Source organism: Strongylocentrotus purpuratus, unplaced genomic scaffold (genome assembly GCF_000002235.5).
Source record: "Strongylocentrotus purpuratus isolate Spur 01 unplaced genomic scaffold, Spur_5.0 spur5_scaffold_4, whole genome shotgun sequence".
NCBI classification, from domain to species: Eukaryota; Metazoa; Echinodermata; class Echinoidea; order Camarodonta; family Strongylocentrotidae; genus Strongylocentrotus; species Strongylocentrotus purpuratus.
The window spans coordinates 24,279,812-24,301,854 of record NW_022145610.1 but is presented as its reverse complement, the minus strand read 5'-3'; the positions used below and the strand labels follow the sequence as shown (position 1 = coordinate 24,301,854).

At 36.0% G+C, this 22,043-nt stretch overlaps 1 protein-coding gene across 1 annotated transcript; it reads right to left on the bottom strand.

The window, feature by feature from the left end:
* Nucleotides 1-4,367: 4,367 nt before the first annotated feature.
* Nucleotides 4,368-21,752, bottom strand: LOC592306 (protein SCAI). Its single transcript, XM_030997866.1, has 14 exons — nucleotides 21,526-21,752; nucleotides 19,928-20,023; nucleotides 17,223-17,309; nucleotides 14,243-14,341; nucleotides 13,703-13,799; nucleotides 12,476-12,574; nucleotides 11,663-11,815; nucleotides 10,609-10,698; nucleotides 9,761-9,856; nucleotides 9,020-9,189; nucleotides 8,567-8,648; nucleotides 7,478-7,727; nucleotides 6,328-6,428; nucleotides 4,368-5,337 (listed from the first exon to the last, which is right to left on the bottom strand). Exons 1-14 carry the CDS (start codon nucleotides 21,627-21,629, stop codon nucleotides 5,194-5,196), a joined length of 1,668 nt encoding a protein of 555 aa, XP_030853726.1. The 5' UTR covers nucleotides 21,630-21,752; the 3' UTR covers nucleotides 4,368-5,193.
* Nucleotides 21,753-22,043: the final 291 nt, after the last annotated feature.

Sequence of the window (22,043 nt, the reverse complement as noted above, 5' to 3'; positions counted from 1 at the left end):
AATGTCGGCGGAGCAATTGTCGCGTTTTGCGGAGCAATTGACGGCGGAGCAATTGTCGGCGGAGCAATTGTCGGAGGAGCAATTGTCGGCGGAGCATCTGTCGGCGGAGCAATTGTCGGCGGAGCAACTGTCGGTGGAGCAACTGTCGGCGGAGCACCTGTCGGCGGAGCATTTGACGTCGGAGCAAATGTCGCGGAGCAAATGTCGCGGAGCAATTGTCGCGTTTTGCGGAGTAAATGTCGGCGGAGCAATCGTCGGCGGAGCATGTGTCATGGAACCCAATTTCCTACCTTCTTTTATATATTCCTGTTTGTAATATTTCAGACCATTCTAATGACCATTAGCACATAGAAGTATGTTTATGGCTTTATAATATAATTTTTAGATAGTTTTTAATTAGCCCATTGCTAGGTACTGGAAAGAAATATAAGAAACACAAAAAATTACAACTCCTGAAAGACATCACATTTATTTCCACATTATATACAGAACAAGAATTTATTAGGTATAATTTAATGATGCTATGTACAGAAAAATGCCACATGTACATGTACATGCTGAGTTGTGCATCAGAATCTCATTTTGGCTAGTACATTCGGTGCTGTCATTAATGATGTAAAGTACAAAATGTGAAATATTGGGTATTGAAAAATAGATATTTGACACATTTTCATAGAATCCTTTGCTCCAAAAAGTGTTGCTTGGATCAATTTTACACTGAGCAACATGTGATGTTTTTTAATGCCATATTCAAGTATCATCAAAAAGTTTTGCTGAAACAAAGTCACATGCAGGAGTCAGATATGAGGCAAGGTAAATGATTAAACCTCGTTCAGATATGCACAGGTAAACAGCAGTGTTTGTTGTTATGATGTAAATTGTAATATGCTCCACATTTCCTATCTTATAACACATAGGACCTTTTATGTGTGCATATTCAACATTCATTAACAATTTTTGTTTGAGTATGGCATTTTATTACAGCGATTTACCCCGTCATATCTGAACAAGCCTTTACAATGAAACCCACTTTAGTGACAATGTATGTAAAGACCACCTGCCCGTAAAGACCACCTGCCCGTAAAGACCACCTGCCCATAAAGACTGCTTTTCTATATTCCCTTGACTGGAGTGCATATGTAGACAGATTTCAGTGTACATGCACATGTATAACCTATGACCCCAAAAGAAAGAGAAATACAGATTACACATAACCTTATGGCCTGGAAGGTGAAAAGAGCTTACATTTCCTTTTGATGGTTTCCACTAGTTGATGGCAGATTTTGAGCTTAAAGTCTCTAAGATTCCCCCCTCCCCAAATACAAGTCTGTCAAATTTAATTGATGTTAATTCCTATCTGTATAACTTGTGACACATTAATGTAATTAATCAATTCTTTTTAAGAACCAGCAATAAATTTCATTCTTGAGGGCAGGAAGTTAGAGCCTCACCAGTAAAGTTGATGAAGAAAACTGACAGTATTCAAACGAAAAGATGGAAAAAAAGATAACTTTTCTGAATGCTGCAGCTGGATCAATATCCCAATACAATAACTTACTACCATTTAAAATGGTATTGGCTTTAGAATAGATTTACCAAAAAAATAGTTCATTGCAGGAGTATTTATAGGACACAATTTCCTACAAATTTACTAACAACTCAATCTGTTTCACTGTTGATAAACGCAGTTATAAAACAAACATGACAGCATACATTTTGCACCGAGTTCATTCATCACTTGACAGGTTGCAGCAGAACACATTCTATTTTTCAGTCCAACATTACGGAATGTCGGAATTTCATGACCCTCAGATGTCGGAATATGCTACATCTTTAACCTATTGTGTACACACTCATTGAATTTTCATGGGTATCTCTATAGCATGTATTCATGTACAGTTACCAACTGAATTATTCATACCCTTATAAATTTGATTTTTTATTTTTTATTTCTTAACTCAAGAATAAAAGGTGCACTGGTTGAATTAGGACCTTTACTGAATACTTTTAGAGGTAAGCTTTAAAGACCATCACCACTACTGGGCCAGAAGGGATTAGACCACACAGCGAGCCATCGAGGTCACTGTGACAGGTGGCTTTCTCATTAACTCAGCTCTCATTTAACATAAGAAAAAGAGGATCATGGGGGACCAACAGGCACCAATTGGGGAAGTTTTCTATATAGAGGGAGCAAGTAGCTACAAGTATGGCAGTGTGCCTTTAATATATGACACATCTTTAAGAAACATAAATCAGGACAAATCAATTTTTCACATACTTTTAAAAATTACAAAACTTGGTAAGGGTATGAATAATTTAGTTGTTAACTGTATATATTGCTTACATGCATGTTCTCTTGATACATACAAATTGCCACACAAGGATAATACAAGACAATAATGAAGAAAAAAAATAACAGATCTAGGATCATATCTGTATGAAATGTTTAGCTTTCTTTCTGATATCAACACAGCCTGTTTCCTCACATAAGCCCGATACTCTGAACAAAACTTAGCAAAGATAAAATTCATGATTTTGATTAATTTTCCAGCCATTAAATATTGCAAACAGATTGTGAATAATTTTGTGTCTATTTGATCATTGTGTGTTACATATAAAACACAATGAGTTCATGGATGAATATAAGACAATACTGGCACGTGTCAAATTAAAACAAGGTCTAAATACTTTTATGTATCAATGCATTGCACTTCTTAATATCTGGGCATTTCCATACAGGAAATGGGAAATATATGACCAAATTTATTTTCTGCAAATTTTATTGAACTGGTACATGAATCTTCATTTTTTTGTGCCTATCGGTATGTAAATAAAAAAATGATCACAACTTTTCAATAACTTTCTTTGCTACAATGTTTGAACGTAATGATAAGGTTTTTCCGCCAGTTGAAACATAAAGTATGCCAAATTCTGTGAGTGACTCCACGACTGTGATTCTTAACATTTGGAGGCATGCCTGTGCACAAGATGGTATTTTAAACATTTCCATATGATAGCAAGTGTGATAACTGACCCAACATTAGTTTATATCGATGGGACATTAATAGAGACATGAGACATTAATATTCATGTCAATACACAACTATTGACAAACCAAAATCATGAACATCAACATGTAAATCCATTATTATCAACCATGTAGAATTTACAATGTTTAACAGGAAAGGAAAGTATTACAACAATTAAAAATAATTGTTATTTCCAGAGGTTACATTAAATGCAGACTGGTACTCGTGCGTTATATTTTTTACTTCTATATTTCATTTAGATATCAATATGATATGTAAACAAACAAAAAGTGTTTAAACAGGTCTTTGCTATGGCACATGAATTTAATTAATGATGGCACAAATAAGATATTGCTATATCTATCCAAATAAATATTTTTTTCCCAAGAAGTGTGGACTGGCTATGACAAGTCTACAGTACACCCTGTTTTTAATACATGGCTAAGCCATTCCCCAGATTAAAAAGTGGAATAAACCATCTTCGTTTATAAAGACTGTCAAACAATCCTGCTATGATACTATATAACATGAATGAAATTACCAAAACTGTTTATGGGGAATGTAGAATGTACCTGTAAAGCTCTATTAAAGCACACAAACCCATGTCTGAAGCATGTTTACAAGCAAATTAGAAGCTTAGTCTTTTTAACTCCTCCTCTTTCTTTATCTTGATTAACATAATTTCCAAAAAATTACCCGCTGCAGTAACCAGCTATCATATTTGATTTAATATCCCATTTTTAATAAGACATACCATCATTTGTTGATTCCCAAAATATGCAGAAAATGTGGCCAAAGTGCTAACATGTTTTACTTCCACCTTCAGATCAAGCCTAAATTTCATATTTTGCTTAAATATTTGGAGATTTTTTTTTGGGGGGGGAGTCCACTTTCTGGTTTATGTCCAGATTTCTGGAAATAATTGATCCAATTATTTGTACAATATGTATTTCATAAGTGTATTTTCAGCAACAACAAAAAAAGAACTATTCCAGGTAGCATACATGTACAGTGCATCAAAAGGTTGATAGGATCATGTCTCTCTTGCACAATTAATCTCACAGAGATGATTGCAAATTATTGATAAATACCATACATCCCTGATTTTTCCTTGAAGACAGTGTTTGTTTCAAATCTTCAGAATGCATGCCTTTGTTAAAATAAGGATATTCAATTTGATTGAAGGACCTTGATGACCTGTAACTCAAAGCCTGTCTGCACTAGTTTGGCCAGGAAGGATTAGACCACCCAGCATGGTCACTGACAAGTGGTTATCTCATCAACTCAGCTCTCAATAAACATAAGAAAAAGAGGATGATGGGGGGCCAAAAGGCACCGCTTAGGCATTGTTTTCTATATAGAGAGAACTAGTAGCTTCAAGTTCTGCAGTGGGGTTTTCATACAAGAAGTCTTATAGTCATGGATGTCTTTTATAGGATTTCCAACATAACTCATGTCTACCAAAACACCCTGTGGACCTATTCAATAAAGAAGAGTGACTTGTGTAATTAATGTCCTGATGATATCAGGATACGTATATCACAAACAAGCATACAATGAACCACTAACCGAAAGCCTAGATGACATGTCCAAGATAGTAGCATCAACAACATTACATGTACAAATGTAGCAACGGACTTTAAATCAGCATTAACCATTATGATACCACAAGACCAAAATATAATTGTTTGAACACATGGTGCATTTACATATGGCAATGATAAGGTTAATACTGTGCAGCTAAGACCACATGATCATCCTTGTGTCCATTCCATCAATAAACGTTTCAAAGACACCCTAGACAATTGTCCTTTCGTTTCTTTCACCTATCATAAAGAAACATAATCATCCTTGTGTCCATTCCATCCATAAACATTTCAAAGACACCATAGATGATTGTCCTCTGGTTCCTTTCACCTATCATGAAGAACCAACAAGTCCAAGACAGCGACTAACATCACTGGTCCATATTGCCCTTCTGCTATTGACTGCTCATACCTTAGTCACACACCAAAACCGACTCTCCAACTGACTCCACATTGACTCCAAACCGATCGACTCTTGGCCACTCAGGGAAATGTAATTACTTTAGTCATTCAATCTGTTGTCCGGTCTGGAGTTGGTCTTGATGGTGTAACTGGGGTATTAGGATAACAGCGGCCTATCATTCGATCTCTCCGAATTCAAGAAAGAGCGCCCTCACATCGAGCATGGACGCAAGGTCAAGGATCTGCTTGTGCAGGAGTGTGCTCTCCAGGATGTCATGGCCCAGAAGGCTAGGGTTGCTTCGAGGGTAGTAGCTATCATCCTGAAAATCACAAACACATCAAGAAACAATTAAAATACTGAACAGATGCCAAGTTATACATCCATCAGTAGAGATGCTCCAGGTGCTGACAGGGTATACTATTATTACCTCAGCTTACCTCAGGTGCAAAGAGCATTGAATTATTTTGTCCTTATCAAACTGAGGGTTAGCAGTGGCAAAATGAATCTTACTGTTCTGCCAAATGATATCAGAGTATGGCTGGGATTTGAACTCGTACTAGTTGATCCATATTCTGGAAACATATCTGATAAATATCAACAGCTCTACATCTTCTAAGGAGGTTTCCATAGTTTAACAGATTTTTCACATTCATACATTATTAATTAAAAGGATTATAAGTCAGGGGTGATAGTGAGCACTAAAAAAAAAAATAGGTTTTTTGTTTTCCCCTCAACCACGCCCCCCTTTGAGTAAAAAAAAAAGAAGAGGATTCGCGGGGAAAAAATAGCATCTAACACCATTCCCCCCTTTAGAGTGAGAAAATTGGGAAAAATAGGGAAATTTGGGAAAAAAATAGGGTAGAACAGAGAAAATAAGGTGGAAATCAGGAAAATCAGGATAAAATTAATAGCGAAGAAGAAAAAAAACCTGGTAAAAAAAAAAAAAAAAAAAAAAAAAAAAAAATCTGGATTTTTTTTTTTTTTTTTTTTTTTTTTAAATCGGGAAGAAAAAAAAAATCGGGAAAAAATCGGGAAAAATATAAAAAATCGGAAAACCGATTTAAATCGGGTTTTTATCAGGCCTGATAAGTACTACAAGTGGTGTATAATCAAAACAAAGAAGGTTTGAAACAAAAATAGGAATAAAACAAAAACGAATAGAGCTATACCACATATTTTTTCATTAATGGAGAATTTGAAGCCTTAATTTGCCATGACACACTTTTGATTATATGCATCATGTGATAGAATATTGTAAATAAAATTTGTATTGGTTATGAAGTAAAATTAAATACTGAATATCATTTACCTTAAATCCTCTATGGTATCTCAATGCTCCATAGCAGAATATGAATCTTGTAACCAGTAACCTCAGAAACTCATCACTGAAGAACTGCTTATATACATGATCTGCAAGGGAAGAAATGGACACATAAATATGTAAGGTACCTGAAAGGTATTAATACAGTCAAACCTGGTTTAGCGACCTGGATAGAAAGACTTGCTCTGTTAGTAGACCACATTTTTGGTTTCCCTTGAAAGCAGTTTCCCATTGTGACATGTAATGAAGGAACATGTCTATAAAGACCACCTGCCTATAAAGACTACTTTTCTTGTCTCCTTTGAACCCTCTTTATATGCAGTTTTCACTGTGTATCGAAAAAATGAAAGAGATTATTGAATATAGAAGTAATCATTTGAAACTAACTCTGTGTTAAATTGATGCATTTATGCTCATAACCCCCCATTTTTTAATGGCTGCTTTCATGGCACTCCAGAGCTTTCTAGAGATATCGTATCACCATATACCCACTTATTACTCTAGGGGTCAGAGTGGCAGGGGTAGATTTATGTCTCAGACCTACATCCTTCACATCTCCTGTCAAACGTTCACACCACTTGACAAGGACAATTCTACCCACAAGCAATCCCCTGCAGAAGTGGGAGTGTCGTGGTAGAGTGGTTTGAGGCGCTTGACTGGAGATATGAAGGTCGAGGGTTCGAATCCCGACATGGCACTAATATCCTTTGGCAAGATATTAACCTGCATTTGCTCCTCTCCACCCAGGTATTAAAAAGGGTACCCGATAGGAAGCGACCGTCATTGTTGGTCAAACAGTTTTTGAACGTCAAGTAAAGCCTGGCTGGAATGCTCCCCAGGGAGTGGAGATTGTGCACACAGCGTGTGAAGGCAAGCACTGAATCCAATGACTGGGGTACCGTAATTAACGGTGTATTAACTGCACTTTTTTGCCGCCGAAAAAAATTCAAAGTCGGGGGTGCATCTTAAACACGGTACACAAAAAAAAAAGGGCGAAAAAGAGGGGTGCGGTTAATACACGAGGGCAGTTTATACACCGTTAATTATGGTAATAGTATATTTGTTAAGCGCTTAGAACCGTCCGAGATGTATTAAGCGCTATATAAAAGCTGAATAATATTATTATTAAAACACCTACCGATTGTCTTTGACTTGACGACCTGGATGTGGCCCTCCTCGATGATCTTCTGGACCATGGCCTGGCAGTTTGCCCACAGGAGGCAGGGGACGTCGGTGATGTCGCAGGCGTAGCAGAAGGCGGCCAGGGGCGAGTGGAGGAAGTGGGTGAAAAGGTTGCCCTTGTGAGGGGCGTTGTCCTGGATGGTGACCGGCAGCTGGATCGGGGACATGAGGCAGATGGTCGGCTGGCCAAACAGGTTAGGAATGTTCTGTGGAATATGAAAAGAGCATAATAACCAATTTATTCCACATTTAAAAGAACCTTTGATTAAAGGAAGTCTATTATTTTCAATTACAAAGGTCAAAGGTAAAAATTAACATAAGATGAAGGAAATGAGGCAGATGGTCGGCAGGTAAAACAGGTTAGGAATGCTCTGAGAACTCCAAACAGGAGAAAACACAAACATTTGGAACTACACATAAAGCAATAAACATAATGCGAAACTTTAAATTACCTGGAGCCCCTATATAGCCCCGGGGGGGGGGGGGGGCTTAATAAACCCTCCCCCTCTTCATTTTTTGCGATTATTTTTTAACGCAAAAGAATCTTTCACTGAAATTTTATGACTTATTTCTTTCAAGTCTTGCGTATCTTCTGAAACAAATTTTTCTAAAAATGGACCTACCGTTAAAGTCAGGTGACCTTTTTATCTTTTAACTTTTTAAACAATTTAAACTTTAAAACTCATTAATCTACAGAAAAGCCATCTGTTGATCTATTAATTCCAGTAAAATGTTTGAAGCAAAAAAAAAGAAAAAGGAAAGCTTTACATTCAACAACCAATGCAATCAACAACCAAATACAATAGTTCTGTTCACCTTTCATTTAGAATTATTACAGAATTTATACCATGGATTTTTGCCATTTTCAATTACTACTTTTTTTTTCACTTTAAAACCTGAAAAAGGGTATCTTCCTCCAATTTAGGCCACGATGCAATTAAGGTTGAAAGCTGTAAATAATACATAATGACATACACAGCAGCATCAAGACATGGCAGAGATTATCCATGAGCTACTCTTGAATGTAATAGATGCTGAAACTCACAGTAAATGCATGAGCGTTCGGACTGTCAACGATGATGAAGAGAGGCTTTCTTGTGAATGGATACAGGTCTCCAGGATGGATGCTGAAGAAGAGAAAACAAAAACAAATCAGATACGAGGAGGTAAACAGCTTAAAAAATGGCTGTGGCAAAGTAAAGTATAGTTTGATACAATGTCTGAGTCTTATGACATATAGATAAAAAGTGCTGGTATATGAAGAAGTCACTGTTACACGCAGGTCTCTATTTTAATCTCCACAACATTATCTCAGAGAAAAGGGGCTTAGGGCATTTTGGTATATGCTTTAACTCAACAGTTAAACATGGTTTGACATTAAAGTAATGGCAGGTTCAAATTATATTGGTACTGAACCTGTATATACTACTATGTGTATTAAAAGTCAATGGTAATTATAGCTTGTGTACTGGGATGGATGAAGCAGGTGCATTCTTACCAATGAATATCTTTGAGGAGGGTGGATCTCTTAACATGGTTCTCTCCATTCTCCTTCTTAGGGTTCGTGGCTACCCCTCCCAGGTCATAGGCCCCGTCGCTGTCGGGCTTCCCGGGGGTGCAGGAACTTGCTGCCAGGTATACCAGTAGCACTGAATTAGCTGGGATTTCCTTTTGAAATAACATGTACACCATGATTAAATGTGCTATTCATGGATCTATCAATGTTTTATTAAATAGTACAAAACATATCAAAAGAGATATTAAAATGGTTCAAATAGATATCTAATCTTAAGTATGCTGAAAGAGAAATGTGATTCTTTTTCTCATAATTTAACAGTACCAAAATAAGATACACATATCAATTTCTGAGAAATACTTCATTCCTTGTTTGTTCTCCATTGTTATTGCTGTCCATGAACATTATTGACTGATTTCTTCATAGCCCAATGGGAAATGAATGTATCATGTAGATAATCTGCTAGATGTGTACAAGCTTATAGCAATCTATTGAGGTAGTCTGAAAATTGTTGCAACTATCTGACTATCTAATTCTTCCAAAACCTTACAGAACCTTATCATGACAAAATTTTTACATAGAAAGTATTATTTTATGAGAAATGTAAGTTCCTATTACATTTTATTCAACATAACAATATATTAAATCATGATTAAAAAACATACAAAGGAAAAGACAATAATTCTGCAGAAATGAACCCACACAGCATCCTAGAACACATACCTTAATTCCAGCTGACATAAAGGTGTAGAACTGATCAAAGGAGGGCTTGTAGAGGAGGTACTTGTGAGGGTTCTGTCTTTTAATCTGGCCTTGGTCCTTCACACAAAGACAAGGGTGGAGAAAAGGAGTCATGATCAGTATGGCTGAGTCCAGAGGTTATTCTATTTCAACACTATTCTATTTCAATGGCGGTCTCCTGCGTTGTCTGTAATTTATCTATGTTCATTGTTAAATATTTGTGTTTATATGCATCTTATTTAATGTACTTAAAAATTTATAATTATGTAAAATGAAGAAATAATTGTTACTTTATGTACTTATGTTCTGGTTTGAAAACACAGAAATAAAAACAAACAAACAAACAACACCTTAGCTTTAACTTTCCAAATCATGCACTAAGAGCCAGAAGGGCATTAGGGCAGTACCAAATATTAGGAGTTAACACCCTTCTGGCTCCCAGCAGGCAAAACACTTTTTGATATACATGTACTGTAAAACCAAGCAACTCTGGCAAATTGTTAATGACTGCCATTTTTGCAAGTACGAAACTTTCGTGAAACTCGAGTCCCGCCGCGGCACTAACGTCCTTTGGCAAGACATTGATCTACATTTGCCATACTCAACCCAAGTGATGTAAATGGGTACCTGGCAGGAATTAATTCCTTGAAATGCTAGAGCGCTGTATACGGCAGCTAGGCTAAAGCCGGGGTAATAATAAATGCGGCTCGGAATAGAATTTCTAGATAGACGGCGCTATAGAAATGCCTATTATTATTATTATTATGAAGAATAACACAACTTGATGAAATATAAATGTTACTTTTGAAGTTAACAAAGAGATGTGTTACCTTGGTAGAGTTCTCCTCCCTCAGTGTCGGTTCTCTCTCTAGAGTCTGTAACATCCTGTACATGTCAAGGGTCAACTCACTGAACTTCACCTGCAGGAGGAAACACATGAAGGCATTGAATGGTAGAACAATTTGCTGGCTGACTGATCTGATTGGTCAGTTGGGTGATTAATTAAATTTTGGTGGGTCGAGTGGTTTGTTAAAGTCGTCACCTTAAGAATCAATAGTGTTTTGATGCAAAGTTCATATCATTGCGAAGGGGAAGCCTTACTGATCAAATATAACAACTTTCCTTTTCAAAATAAGTTTCATAATAAATATCTCTCAAAATGTTAATGTTGAGATCCAGATTTTATGTCTTCAGCAGTCCTCCGTAGACGTCAAGATTTGTGACGCCAAATGCGAGAAACAGCTAGCATTTTACGCCTTTCCATGATATCTATATGATTTTTCAGCATATCATTCGTGTGTTTCAAGAGAAAATCTTCCATCCATATATAATTTGTCCTTAATTATTCATCAATTAATTCAAACATTAAAACTGTTCTCCCCATGGCAGAGATCCATAGCTTGTTCAACAAATGAAACAAGTATGAAATGAAATCAATCAAGCCGGATTTAAGCCAATCATCTACTGCTCTTCACGGGCACTGTGACAAAACAGAAACTTTCCTCTATCAATAGAGCGCTGCAAAATTCCCTGGAACATAAGTCACTCTTTTCTTGTTGGCTTGTAAAAATTAAAAAAAATTGTTAGTACTAAAGTGTAGTAATGATTATTTCATGGAGAAATTATACCAGAAATAAACAACAATATCTTTATAACTTAACTAAATTTAGATGTTGCTCATAAGTATCAGCTTGCATGGTGATGTAGATATACAGTAGGCTTGCGGTTGCACCATGCGAGAGAGAGAGAGCAAGGATTGGGGATACCGAGAGTACTTTTCAGATCTCCCCACTCCTCCCCCTCTCTTACATCGCGCAACCGCAAGCCTACTGTATATTTAATTTTTTTTTCTTCAAATGATAGATTTCTAGGATTGTGACTGACCTGGTGTGAACAGTTCCCTACAATGATGGCCTCCTGTAGGGTCAGTTCACTAGTGATGGCTGGGTCCTTGGATGGAACAATGCTCTCTGTCAGACGATGGGTCTGTACCTGTGATACGGCCTGCTCGTCCAATACACGTATGCTCTCATCAGCCTGAAACATGAATGATCGTGTCAAAGGTCAAAGGGAACCAATCACCAAACTATTTGGCCCTGTATATTTAGGGTCCCCTGCTCCTGCATTAGGCCTTTAAAAAAAAAAGTTGTATTGCCCTTGAGTTGCCAAAACATGACCATAGATTTTTAAGATTTTCAGGTCGGTCGCAAAGGCAGAGCTGCCAACCTCCAGAACAGAAAATCAGTAATCACAAGGCTCAAAATCAGTAATTTTGGGTATAAATCAGTAATTTCCTATGCGGCGCTATGACTCTAATAAAAACGGCACGCCAACATTGCACAGAAACATGATTATCTGAAATTTTTAGTGATTTTACTCACACAAAGTTGTTAAATAATGAGTTTCATATCATCACAACACAGTCTTCCAGGAAAAATGGGGGGGGATATTTAAAAAAAAAAAAAAAAAAAAAAAAAAAAAAAAAAATTTTTATTTTTTTATTTTTTTTTTATTTTTTTTTTTTAATCCGTAATTTTAAACAACATTCCGTAATGGTCGTTAATTTCCGTACCAATTACGGGAAATCCGTACTAGTTGGCAGCTCTGCAAAGGGCTAAATCCAGGATTTCATTTAGAATCTGAGGCAAAGATACCCAATCCCTTTAAATGATGTCAATGAAGTGTACCACAACTTACATCAATGAAGGCCTCTATTTCCCCTAGCACCAAGTCCCACTCAGGCTGGTCCTCTGCATTGTAGTTGGAGCGATACTCCTCAAGATTACGACTCAATTCCTGTAACAAAATGGAAGAATTTCATGATGAAAACAAATAAAATATGTTTTTTTAAATAAATGTAATGCTTCCTGGGAGAAATTTAAATTGTTTAAACATATTTGTGGCTTACACCCAGTAAATAAAGATTGATTGATGGATCTGTATTTGAAAACAAGTCAGTCCCGCTGGTTCCAAGATTTTTTCTGACTTTTTTTCAATTACAGATCGATCAATCGATCTTTATTTACTGGGTGTAAGCCACAAATATGTTTAAACAAAATAAAATATGTATGAAAACATATTGAAACAGGAAAAAGATATAATTTTATGTCATCTATGTTCTTATGAGATAAGCACACTTCTTCTGTATGTAAAATAATATTTCATTCCTTGGTGAAACAAGACATAGAGGTGAATCTTGTGGTCTAGTGACAGGTTTGAGCCCCGCCGCGGCACTAATGTCCTTCGAGAAGACGTTAAACTACATTTGCCTCTCTCCAACCAGGTGTAAATAGGTAGTAGGTACCAGATATGCTTGAGCGCTACTTACTTTGGCAGCTCGGCTACAACTAGGGTAATATGTGTAAAGCGCCATGAGCGTTATACTGCCGCTATATAAATATCCATATTATTATCATTATAAACATGACTCAAAATAACAAGTACCCAGTGCAGGAAGACAGCACAGCTTGTTGAAGATTTGCTATGAATAATTTGCTATGGCATCTCTATAAAGTATGATAGAATCCACAATGCATCTAGTTGTTGCCATATCAGGCAATCCTGTGGCAAGTTTTACTAGTTGCCAAGTGAAACCTTTGTTTAAAACATATGCATACAATAAGTAAACAGATCCATTGTCTATGAATTAGCCATACTGATATAGTTTGCCTTGCTCTTCTCTTTCTTCCTGTTGTACCACTTTATTTATATGTAATAACTCATATAGTTTAGGGACAAGCCTTTGATAGGTCTTTGGCCTTTTTTTTGTCCCCCACATTTTGATACTTCTGTTCTGTTGTGTAATTTGTTGGAATTGACTTTGTATTGTGCATGTTTGTTATTGTGATTTATATCAAATGTGCAAATAAAATGAATTGAATTGAGTTGATATAGAATCTCCTCTAGTTACCAATAACTACTAACCTTCACTAGATCTTTGACAAGGTCCATCTTGCGTAATAACAGACCCACCACAATCACCCTGGCGTAGTATCGCAGTTTCTTCACCATTAATTCTGGACTGTTAGGAAGAGATAGGGAGGAGATGAAATTAAAATTATCACCTAATTTGTACCCTGTTAAATATACATTACTAGGATGTTGATTCACAGCATTTATATAGTGCCATGTATCTGTTCAAAAACGTTCAAAGGCACATTTAATTAAATTCAAAAGTACAATAAATTTGTAAAAAAATGTGTGTGATCTTCACTGTTTGTGAGAAAGCATAATGACTGTTCCCAGTCCAAACTATACCTTATTGCTTTCAAAATGATATATTGTAAAATATAGTATTTAAACAAAAAGGGGGGGGGGGGCTGATTCACTGATTCATATAATCCTTTGATTGACTTGATAACATTACAGTGCTTATCATTATATCTAATTAAGGTGTTCTATCTTACTGTTTACAAGCAATAAAACTTTTTTTTTAAAGAGTTACAAGCTGTATGCATTTCTTACCTTTTCTCTCGGTTAACTTTTGAGAAGTACCCTCTTGCTCGTATAGCAGAGTAGAAAGAGAAGGCCTCATGGAGATAATTGGTTTCACTGGTTCTCAGGCTTGAAAGTGAAAAAAAATGAAGAGAGAGAGAGAGGAGAATGGAAATAACTAAATTTTAATTCAGGTAATAGTAATACATAAATACACCTGATTAGACTCTAATCAGGTTAATATTTATTATTAACATAAAGTACACCAAAGCATTATCCTTCAAATCCATTCCATAAAACCTGACAGGTAATAAATAGAAATAAAAACAAAATTAAAAGCTAGAAAGGAAGTAAGGAAAGCGAATTTATTTTTCAAACTTAGATAATATATGTCAAGATCTACATTGTCATCTTTGCCTTTTTATCAACTTGTCTCTTCCTACAAACAGCCTGCATGATGGTTGGTGGGTAATACATGCACATCAGAATTTCCAATTGTCATCTTCATGGGTAAATTACAACACATACATAATAATGTTGTAGACTTGTACATTTCCTTAGGGAATATGTGCATCCATTCATACAGTTTCCTTAATTATACCAATCATGTCCTTGCCACCCATCCTTGAAATATTAATGCAGTCACAGTGTACACATACCAGTATAATTTATGTACACGACACTCGACAGGATGTACCTGATGGTCTTGCAGATTCACACTAAGAATACATGTGTGACTGTGTGTACTGTTTAGAAACTTAATACAATATCAATATATATATGCTCTTTTAAAGATGAATCAAAACTGGTACCAAAAAAAATTCAACAACAGAAAAATTTATTTCATAAGAAAATGGCTTAAAGAAAAAAAAATGTCAATTTTTTTTTATATTTCACTCTTTTATACTGTTGAAATTATGATGATTTGAATATGGCCTTCTCTGTCTACACAATCAAACTATATCATTGATTAGGAACTTAAAAATAGCATGTGTTTCCATGCACTTCCCAAACACAGCTGCAGAAGGCACATCAATTTCCTGATGATGGTACTTAAAACAAAGCAATTTAGTTAACTGACTAGCTGACAGTTAACCAGGGGATATTTATGGATATCAATCATGGTGACAAGCCCTTCCTCTGAGTTGGAATCTACCGGAGGTGGTTGCTATGGTGATCAAAGCAGAGGAAAGCATCCTATTGCAAGTGGTGTCTGTCTGTAGTATACACAGTGCATGTAGACAGATGGGATTTGATGTGTGCAATGATTGCTATCACAAAAGGACCACATTAATCATAAATGGTTAAAAGAAATGTATCAAGTTTTTGTTTATTTTCTGTTATTTACAGGATGGAAAAGATGTGGAAAAAAATGAAAACTACTGGTAACAGTCTAAACTGCATTCATGTATATATACATGATGTACATGTAATCTTCTCTTTTTTCTTGTTTGTATGTTTATTTTGTTTGTGTTGCTTGTTTGCTTGTGTGGTTTGTTGATTGGTTTTACAGATGTGATTTATTATACACATCAAATATTAAATTTCAATTACTGATAGGATGATTAAATTTTTAAATTCATAAAAGGGATAATATTTCTATTAACAGAGATAGTCATCCATTTTACTATCAAGATCCAAAATTAAAAACTAATAAATTTGAGAAACTTGATAATCCCATAAAAGATGAAGACAAACAGTTTAACACTCTACAGGCTGTTAAAAAGACATTTATGAGCAAGCACGCATGAATGTGCTGTTGCCGTAGTAACTTACCGGTCAGTCAATCATAAATACATATTTGATACCTGCACTCTACATATACCGGGCTGCCTAAACAGGTAGCAAGGCACCAAAGTGACATTTACAAGTCAAGAGGAAAAATCAATAGAAGAGCAACACTATACCAACACAGGCCCGTGGATACAAATTGATTTTTTTCCCCCATTGAGTTTATCACTAGGGCTAAGGTATTACAAATTGTACTCTACGAAAAAACCACTGCATATGCTTGAAAACAGCTGTTTGATTGCAGACCTTTTAGACACGTACTGTACGTATTTGAAGGTGTTGATGATGCATTTGTTCACCAGTTAGTGTTTTATATCTTAATATCTGTTACAAAACATATGTTACAAATTGTTTGGCCTAACATTAACAAAAATGCAAGGATTGTCACATTATAAATATGTTAATAACAAAAATCAACTTTGGACTATCTGATATCGGCTTTCCCTTCTTTCTTGCCATTTACCCTGACGAGTACAAGACAAAAAGCTTTAGTATGTCTGTGTTTGTTGCTATTCTTTGACTTTGTAGCACCCTGCATCTCTCTAATCAATTTTTTATCTACAAAAATAAAATATCCATTTACAACAAACTAAACAAATGACATTGATCACTATTACTGCATTGTCTTGAAACCTTAAAAACAAGGTCCCTGTTTGCACTTTGGACTCAATCAAATATTTCTAGCCAGATAATGACTTCATCTCCCCACCAGGTACCAATATAATAATGTAAACAGTGGGAGGGGAGGGGTTAACCATCACCTCATTTGGTCAACGAGAAGATCTCTTTGTCATATCTTGCTATATAAATATTAATGGCATAAAACAATTAAGAAATACAAAGGGTTGAAATCATCAGTGCCTGTTATTATAAGAAGAGAATTACAAATTTGCCCAGGTGCTTCATTCATTCACTACATGTTATGTCAACTGAAAAGTTGACATATTTTTTGGCAGGAGAGGACGGACCCCTTGGAAACATTGTGCACACTGCACAGTAATTGCTTAATGCTTTTTTAAGTTGTATCAATTTTCTTGAATGTAACAAAAGTATTTTTACATTATAACACATTAAAATAATAATAATTAACAACACTAAAATACGCAAATGGTTTAAACAGTATATAACAATTTGATGCTCTGAGAAAAAAAATGTCTATTATTAATGAAGTCAATGTAATGCTATATAATAACTTACAGTATCATAATTTCAGACTTACTAGTAGTGGTAATACAGCTGACCAATCTTGGATGCAATCTCTCCAATCTGCCATCTTTTCAAGCCATATCTCAGATCCAAAGTTTGCCTAAAAGTAACAATAATATTGTGCAAATTAATAGTAGGTTTTGAGATGCAGTAAAATATGGTAATAGATTTAGATGCCCTGAACCTCTAATCATTTTAAACATTGAAGGGTAATCCAAACCTTGTAATAAGTTGAATTGTATTAAAGCAGAAAAATAAATGAAACAGAATGGCAAAAGTTTGAATAAAATGGACCAATAGTAAAGAACCCCCTGACCCCCGACCCCCGACCTCCCCCCGACCACCCCTCTCTCTCTCTCTCTATCTCTATCTATCTAGATATACATGTATCTCCCCCCCCCCCCTCTCTCCCCTCCCTCTCTCTCTCTCTTTCTTTCTTTCTTTCTCTCCTCCCCTCTCTGAGAAAATGTGAACACTACAATAATGAAAATACATTATCAATCATAACAAAAAGATGATACAAACAAAAACATATGGACAGTACATGAGTTTGTATCGAAGTGATTCTATGTTGCTTGATATGTATTATATACATGTAAATGCATGTACAAACAAATCTGGAATGGCAATTCAACTAGATACAACTGTTCCAAGTTATGATCCGAATGTGCTTCTCAATCAACTATCATGTTCCACGAGCATGGAATGCTCATTTGATATTAACTACCGTAATACAAAAAAAAAATCAGAGTTCTGCTTAAGCCATTTGGGTTGTTGCTCATCAAAAATTTGACAGGCATGTACTGATGTGTGATGAGGTTTTCACATTAGTCTGGAATTTTCACCATTTTTCAGTCCATACTGATAGCTTCAATATCATTCCACTCATGCTCATAAAGCTGAAGTATACAGTATGTAGTCCTGAGCAAACAGTTATACTGTATGTGGAGAGTCTACCAAAATAACCAATTTTCAAAATGTATTCAAAGTTACAAGCTTACAGTACTTCGCAACGAGCTATTTCTTTCACCTGTTATACATGACTATTTCAATAGTCAGAATGCGCACTGCATACATGATTGGTTGTTGCTAGGTAGGACAAACATTACAGCTGAGCTGCCCTACCTAACAGCAAGTAAGGCACAGTACATGTCCCTGTAGGTACATTGTAATTTGCATTCTGACTATTGAAATATAATTATTTGTTACAGGTGAACAAAAAGATCTGTAGCTACATTTATAGTAAGGCTAGCTAGGCATTTTACAACAAATTTAGACATACCGGTATGCATTAATTTTTCTTACATTATGAAAATGGCCTATCCATTCAAGCTGATTTTATTCAATCATGATGATTGTATTGATTTATGTTACCAATAACAAAAATACTAATATTTGAAAATATATTTTGGAAAAAACAGGAAAATTATTGGTTAAAGCTTATCTGCCGTAGTTTACAGGAGGGATTAGACTGCCCTGCAAGGTCACTGGACAGGTGGTTATCTCATCAACTCAGCTCTCAGTTAACATAAGAAAAAGAGGATCATGGGGGACCAATGGTCACCGATTAGGCATTGTTTGTTATACAGAGGGCGCAAATAGCTACAAGTAGTGCAGTGGGCCTTTAAAGCATATAATCAGAAATAGGCGATGATAAAAATGCTTACAAGTGGCTGTGAAATGAAATGGAATGGAAATTCTTTTTGAAGTGCAAGTAAAGCAATGATCCCTACTTATTTACATTCCTTTAATTGACAGCTTCTGTAATAAGTATGACTTTAGCTTCTTTCTATCACGATACAGAGGGTTCAGCATTAACAACTCCTTCAATGTCAATGACTGCCTAAAATCAGGCACCATTAAGTCCTACATCGATAGCCCTGATTAGTATTATTATAAGTATTTTTTTAATGGAATTTGTAAATAACAACAAATGTTGAATTTGGTAAGTTGCCTGTGAGCAGCAAGGTATGTCCCCAGAACTCTCTCTCTCTCTCTCTAATCAAAAATGTAAAAAATATAATTTTGCAAAACTAACAATCTCTAGTACAATTGAAAAAGGAAACAAAAAAGTTAGGGGATTCTATCTCATAACTCTCATTAACAAAAGGCATTTTACACTGGTAAAGATAATACTACATGCAGTCCTTTATTTAAAGTAAACATAAAATGCTCATGTACTGTACATGTATTATATCCTAATGAAATATAATTTACATGATGCTAAAATTTGTCTTTTTACTACAATGCAGATTTGCCAAAATTTATCATAGCAACAGCAAGGATTCTCATTATTGGATTTTTATTCATGTAAATTGAGTATGGATTCTGAACTGCTGAATCTATTAAATGATATGTCAGACAAACAGTAAACAAGATTTTTATCATAAGAGTGATATTTTGGTACAATAAGTAGATCCATAGATATATGTACAAACTGTACATATATCTACTGCTAGTTAGAGCAGCTACATGTATGTCTTGAATCAATGCTTTACGGGTAATTACTACATGAAATCATTTACTTGGCATCTACATTGTATTATGTACATTCCTGATTGTTTTGATGCAATTCAAACACAACCCACTGGAAATTCTTTCAAATGAAAACAAATCGGGAAAAATTGCCATGATTCCATGATTAAACTTCCCCTTACTAAAGTTACTAGAACTCAACCTTCCTTTTCAATTCAATTCTAAAATTGATTAATCACTTACCTATTTTGCTGCTGAAATTTCCACAATTTGGTGTAGACATCAAAGGTTCTGGCAAAGTAAGATTGCCACTGCTTGTGTCCATACTGTGGCAAGTCCCTAGAATCATAAAAGGAGGAAAAGGTAAAAATTAGGCTTTTAGGTATACTGAGATTCCTCACCTTGACAAATGTCACTTTTTCTTATTGAAGGGACTGTTCCTCAATTATGATTTTGTTATTCTTACATGAATGTGAAGACCTGCCAACCTCTGGAGTTAAAAAACTGTACTCTTTAATCCCCAAAGTTGTATTTTACTTGTTGAATAACTGGTTGGCAGCTCTGCTTCTGTCTTTTCTAGTGACATTTCCAAATGGCTAAGTAGGCATTTCCTTTCAAAAATCATATCCACCATATGTAGTGCACAGATCATTTATATTGTTTCCATAATTTACTTTGTTAATTACTACCATCTTATATTTGTCAACTGTCAAAGATGCATCAATATTTACATCAGTATCTACATGTCTATTATACATTGGAAGTTTCCTTTAAACTTTGCAAACAGTATACAATAGCTAATTTCATTCATTACTGTGATTACAATTTTGTTTTCATTACACAAAGAGTTGTTCATTATTAATGTTAAATTATGCCCACTTAACAGAGGCACCTAGCGTAGCCACCTAAATGTACTTATTATCACACAATCAATCTTTCTGGCATCTCACTAGCTTAGGTATGCAAAATATTTGTACCTAACTCCAGCTCCATAAATATATTTGACCCATCAGAAGGGGGATAAACCATAGTTTTTGTTTGCATACATGTTTGTTTGTCTATATATACATGTACATACTGTATATACCATTTTATTTAGTAAACAAGTAAGAGAAAATAAGCCACAATTTGGTTCTACATGTATTCAATATTAGTACATTTAATACTACAAATTATCAATAATGCATGAACAGTAATGGATTAAAAACATAAGTATGATGATTTGTTTTTAAAATTCTTCTTCTTCTTCTGCTTACAAGTTCTTCTTCTTCTCCTCCATCTCCTCCTGCATCATTTCCTCTTCTTCTTCTTCTTCTTCTTCTTCTCTTTCATTTTCTTCTTTTCTCTCCTTGTCCTCCTCTCCTTTGCGCCTCTGCCTAGCCTTCTTCTTCTTCTCCTCCTTTTCCTTGTCTCCTTTTCTTCTTCTTCTTCTCCTTCTCCTTCTCCTTCTCCTTCTCCTTCTCCTTCTTCTTCTTCTTCTTCTTCTTCTTCTTCTTCTTCTTCTCCTCCTCCTCCTCCTCCTCCTCCTCCTCCTCCTCCTCCTCCTCCTCTCCTTCTAACTTCTTTTCTTCTTAAGTTCTAATCTTAATCTTACCTCACTTTCTTCTCTCTCATAATCTCAAGTCTCATTCCTCATTCCCCTCTTCCTTTCAATACACTCTTCTTCTACTATTTTACACTGCATTTTCCAACTTTCCTCTCTCTGCTTATCATACACGTACATACATACCAACACAGACACATTCACTTTCATTCAAACAATCGTGATCGGATTGTCTGATTCACAGCACACGCAGCAACACTTGAGTGGGACTACGTGGTAGACAAGAAAATAATCTCACCTCAATCCATTAAACAGCTGCTTCGATTTCTCGTGTAAATAGTTGAATTCCTGGACAATTTTCCTCTCTTCTTCAGTGATAGGTGCTTCAGCTTCCCCTTCCATGATTATTTCAAGTCAGAAAATCTCGTAAATTACGATTATTAGAGCCACTTACAGCCTGTCAAATGTCCCCATAAATTACTCAAACAAAATGTCAGAGACATGACAATTGATGAAGTTAGAGGTACAAAATTGAAGTCGTTTTCGCACGCGCGCCGAATTAGCCCGACTCCGTGTGAACGTTGCTCGATATCAGACCTCGGAGCTATCGGCAATCAGTAGCGTACGCAGGATTTTTTCGGGGGGGGGGGGGGGGGGGGGGGGGGGGGGGGGGGGGGGGGGGGGGGGGGGGGGGGGGGGGGGGGGGGGAGGGGGGGGGGGGGGGGTAAAATTTGAAAATCGCGCCGAAAATTTCGCAACGACTCATTCAGCCGTTGAATAAGCGCGGGGGGGGCCGGGGGGGTGGTAAGAGCACAT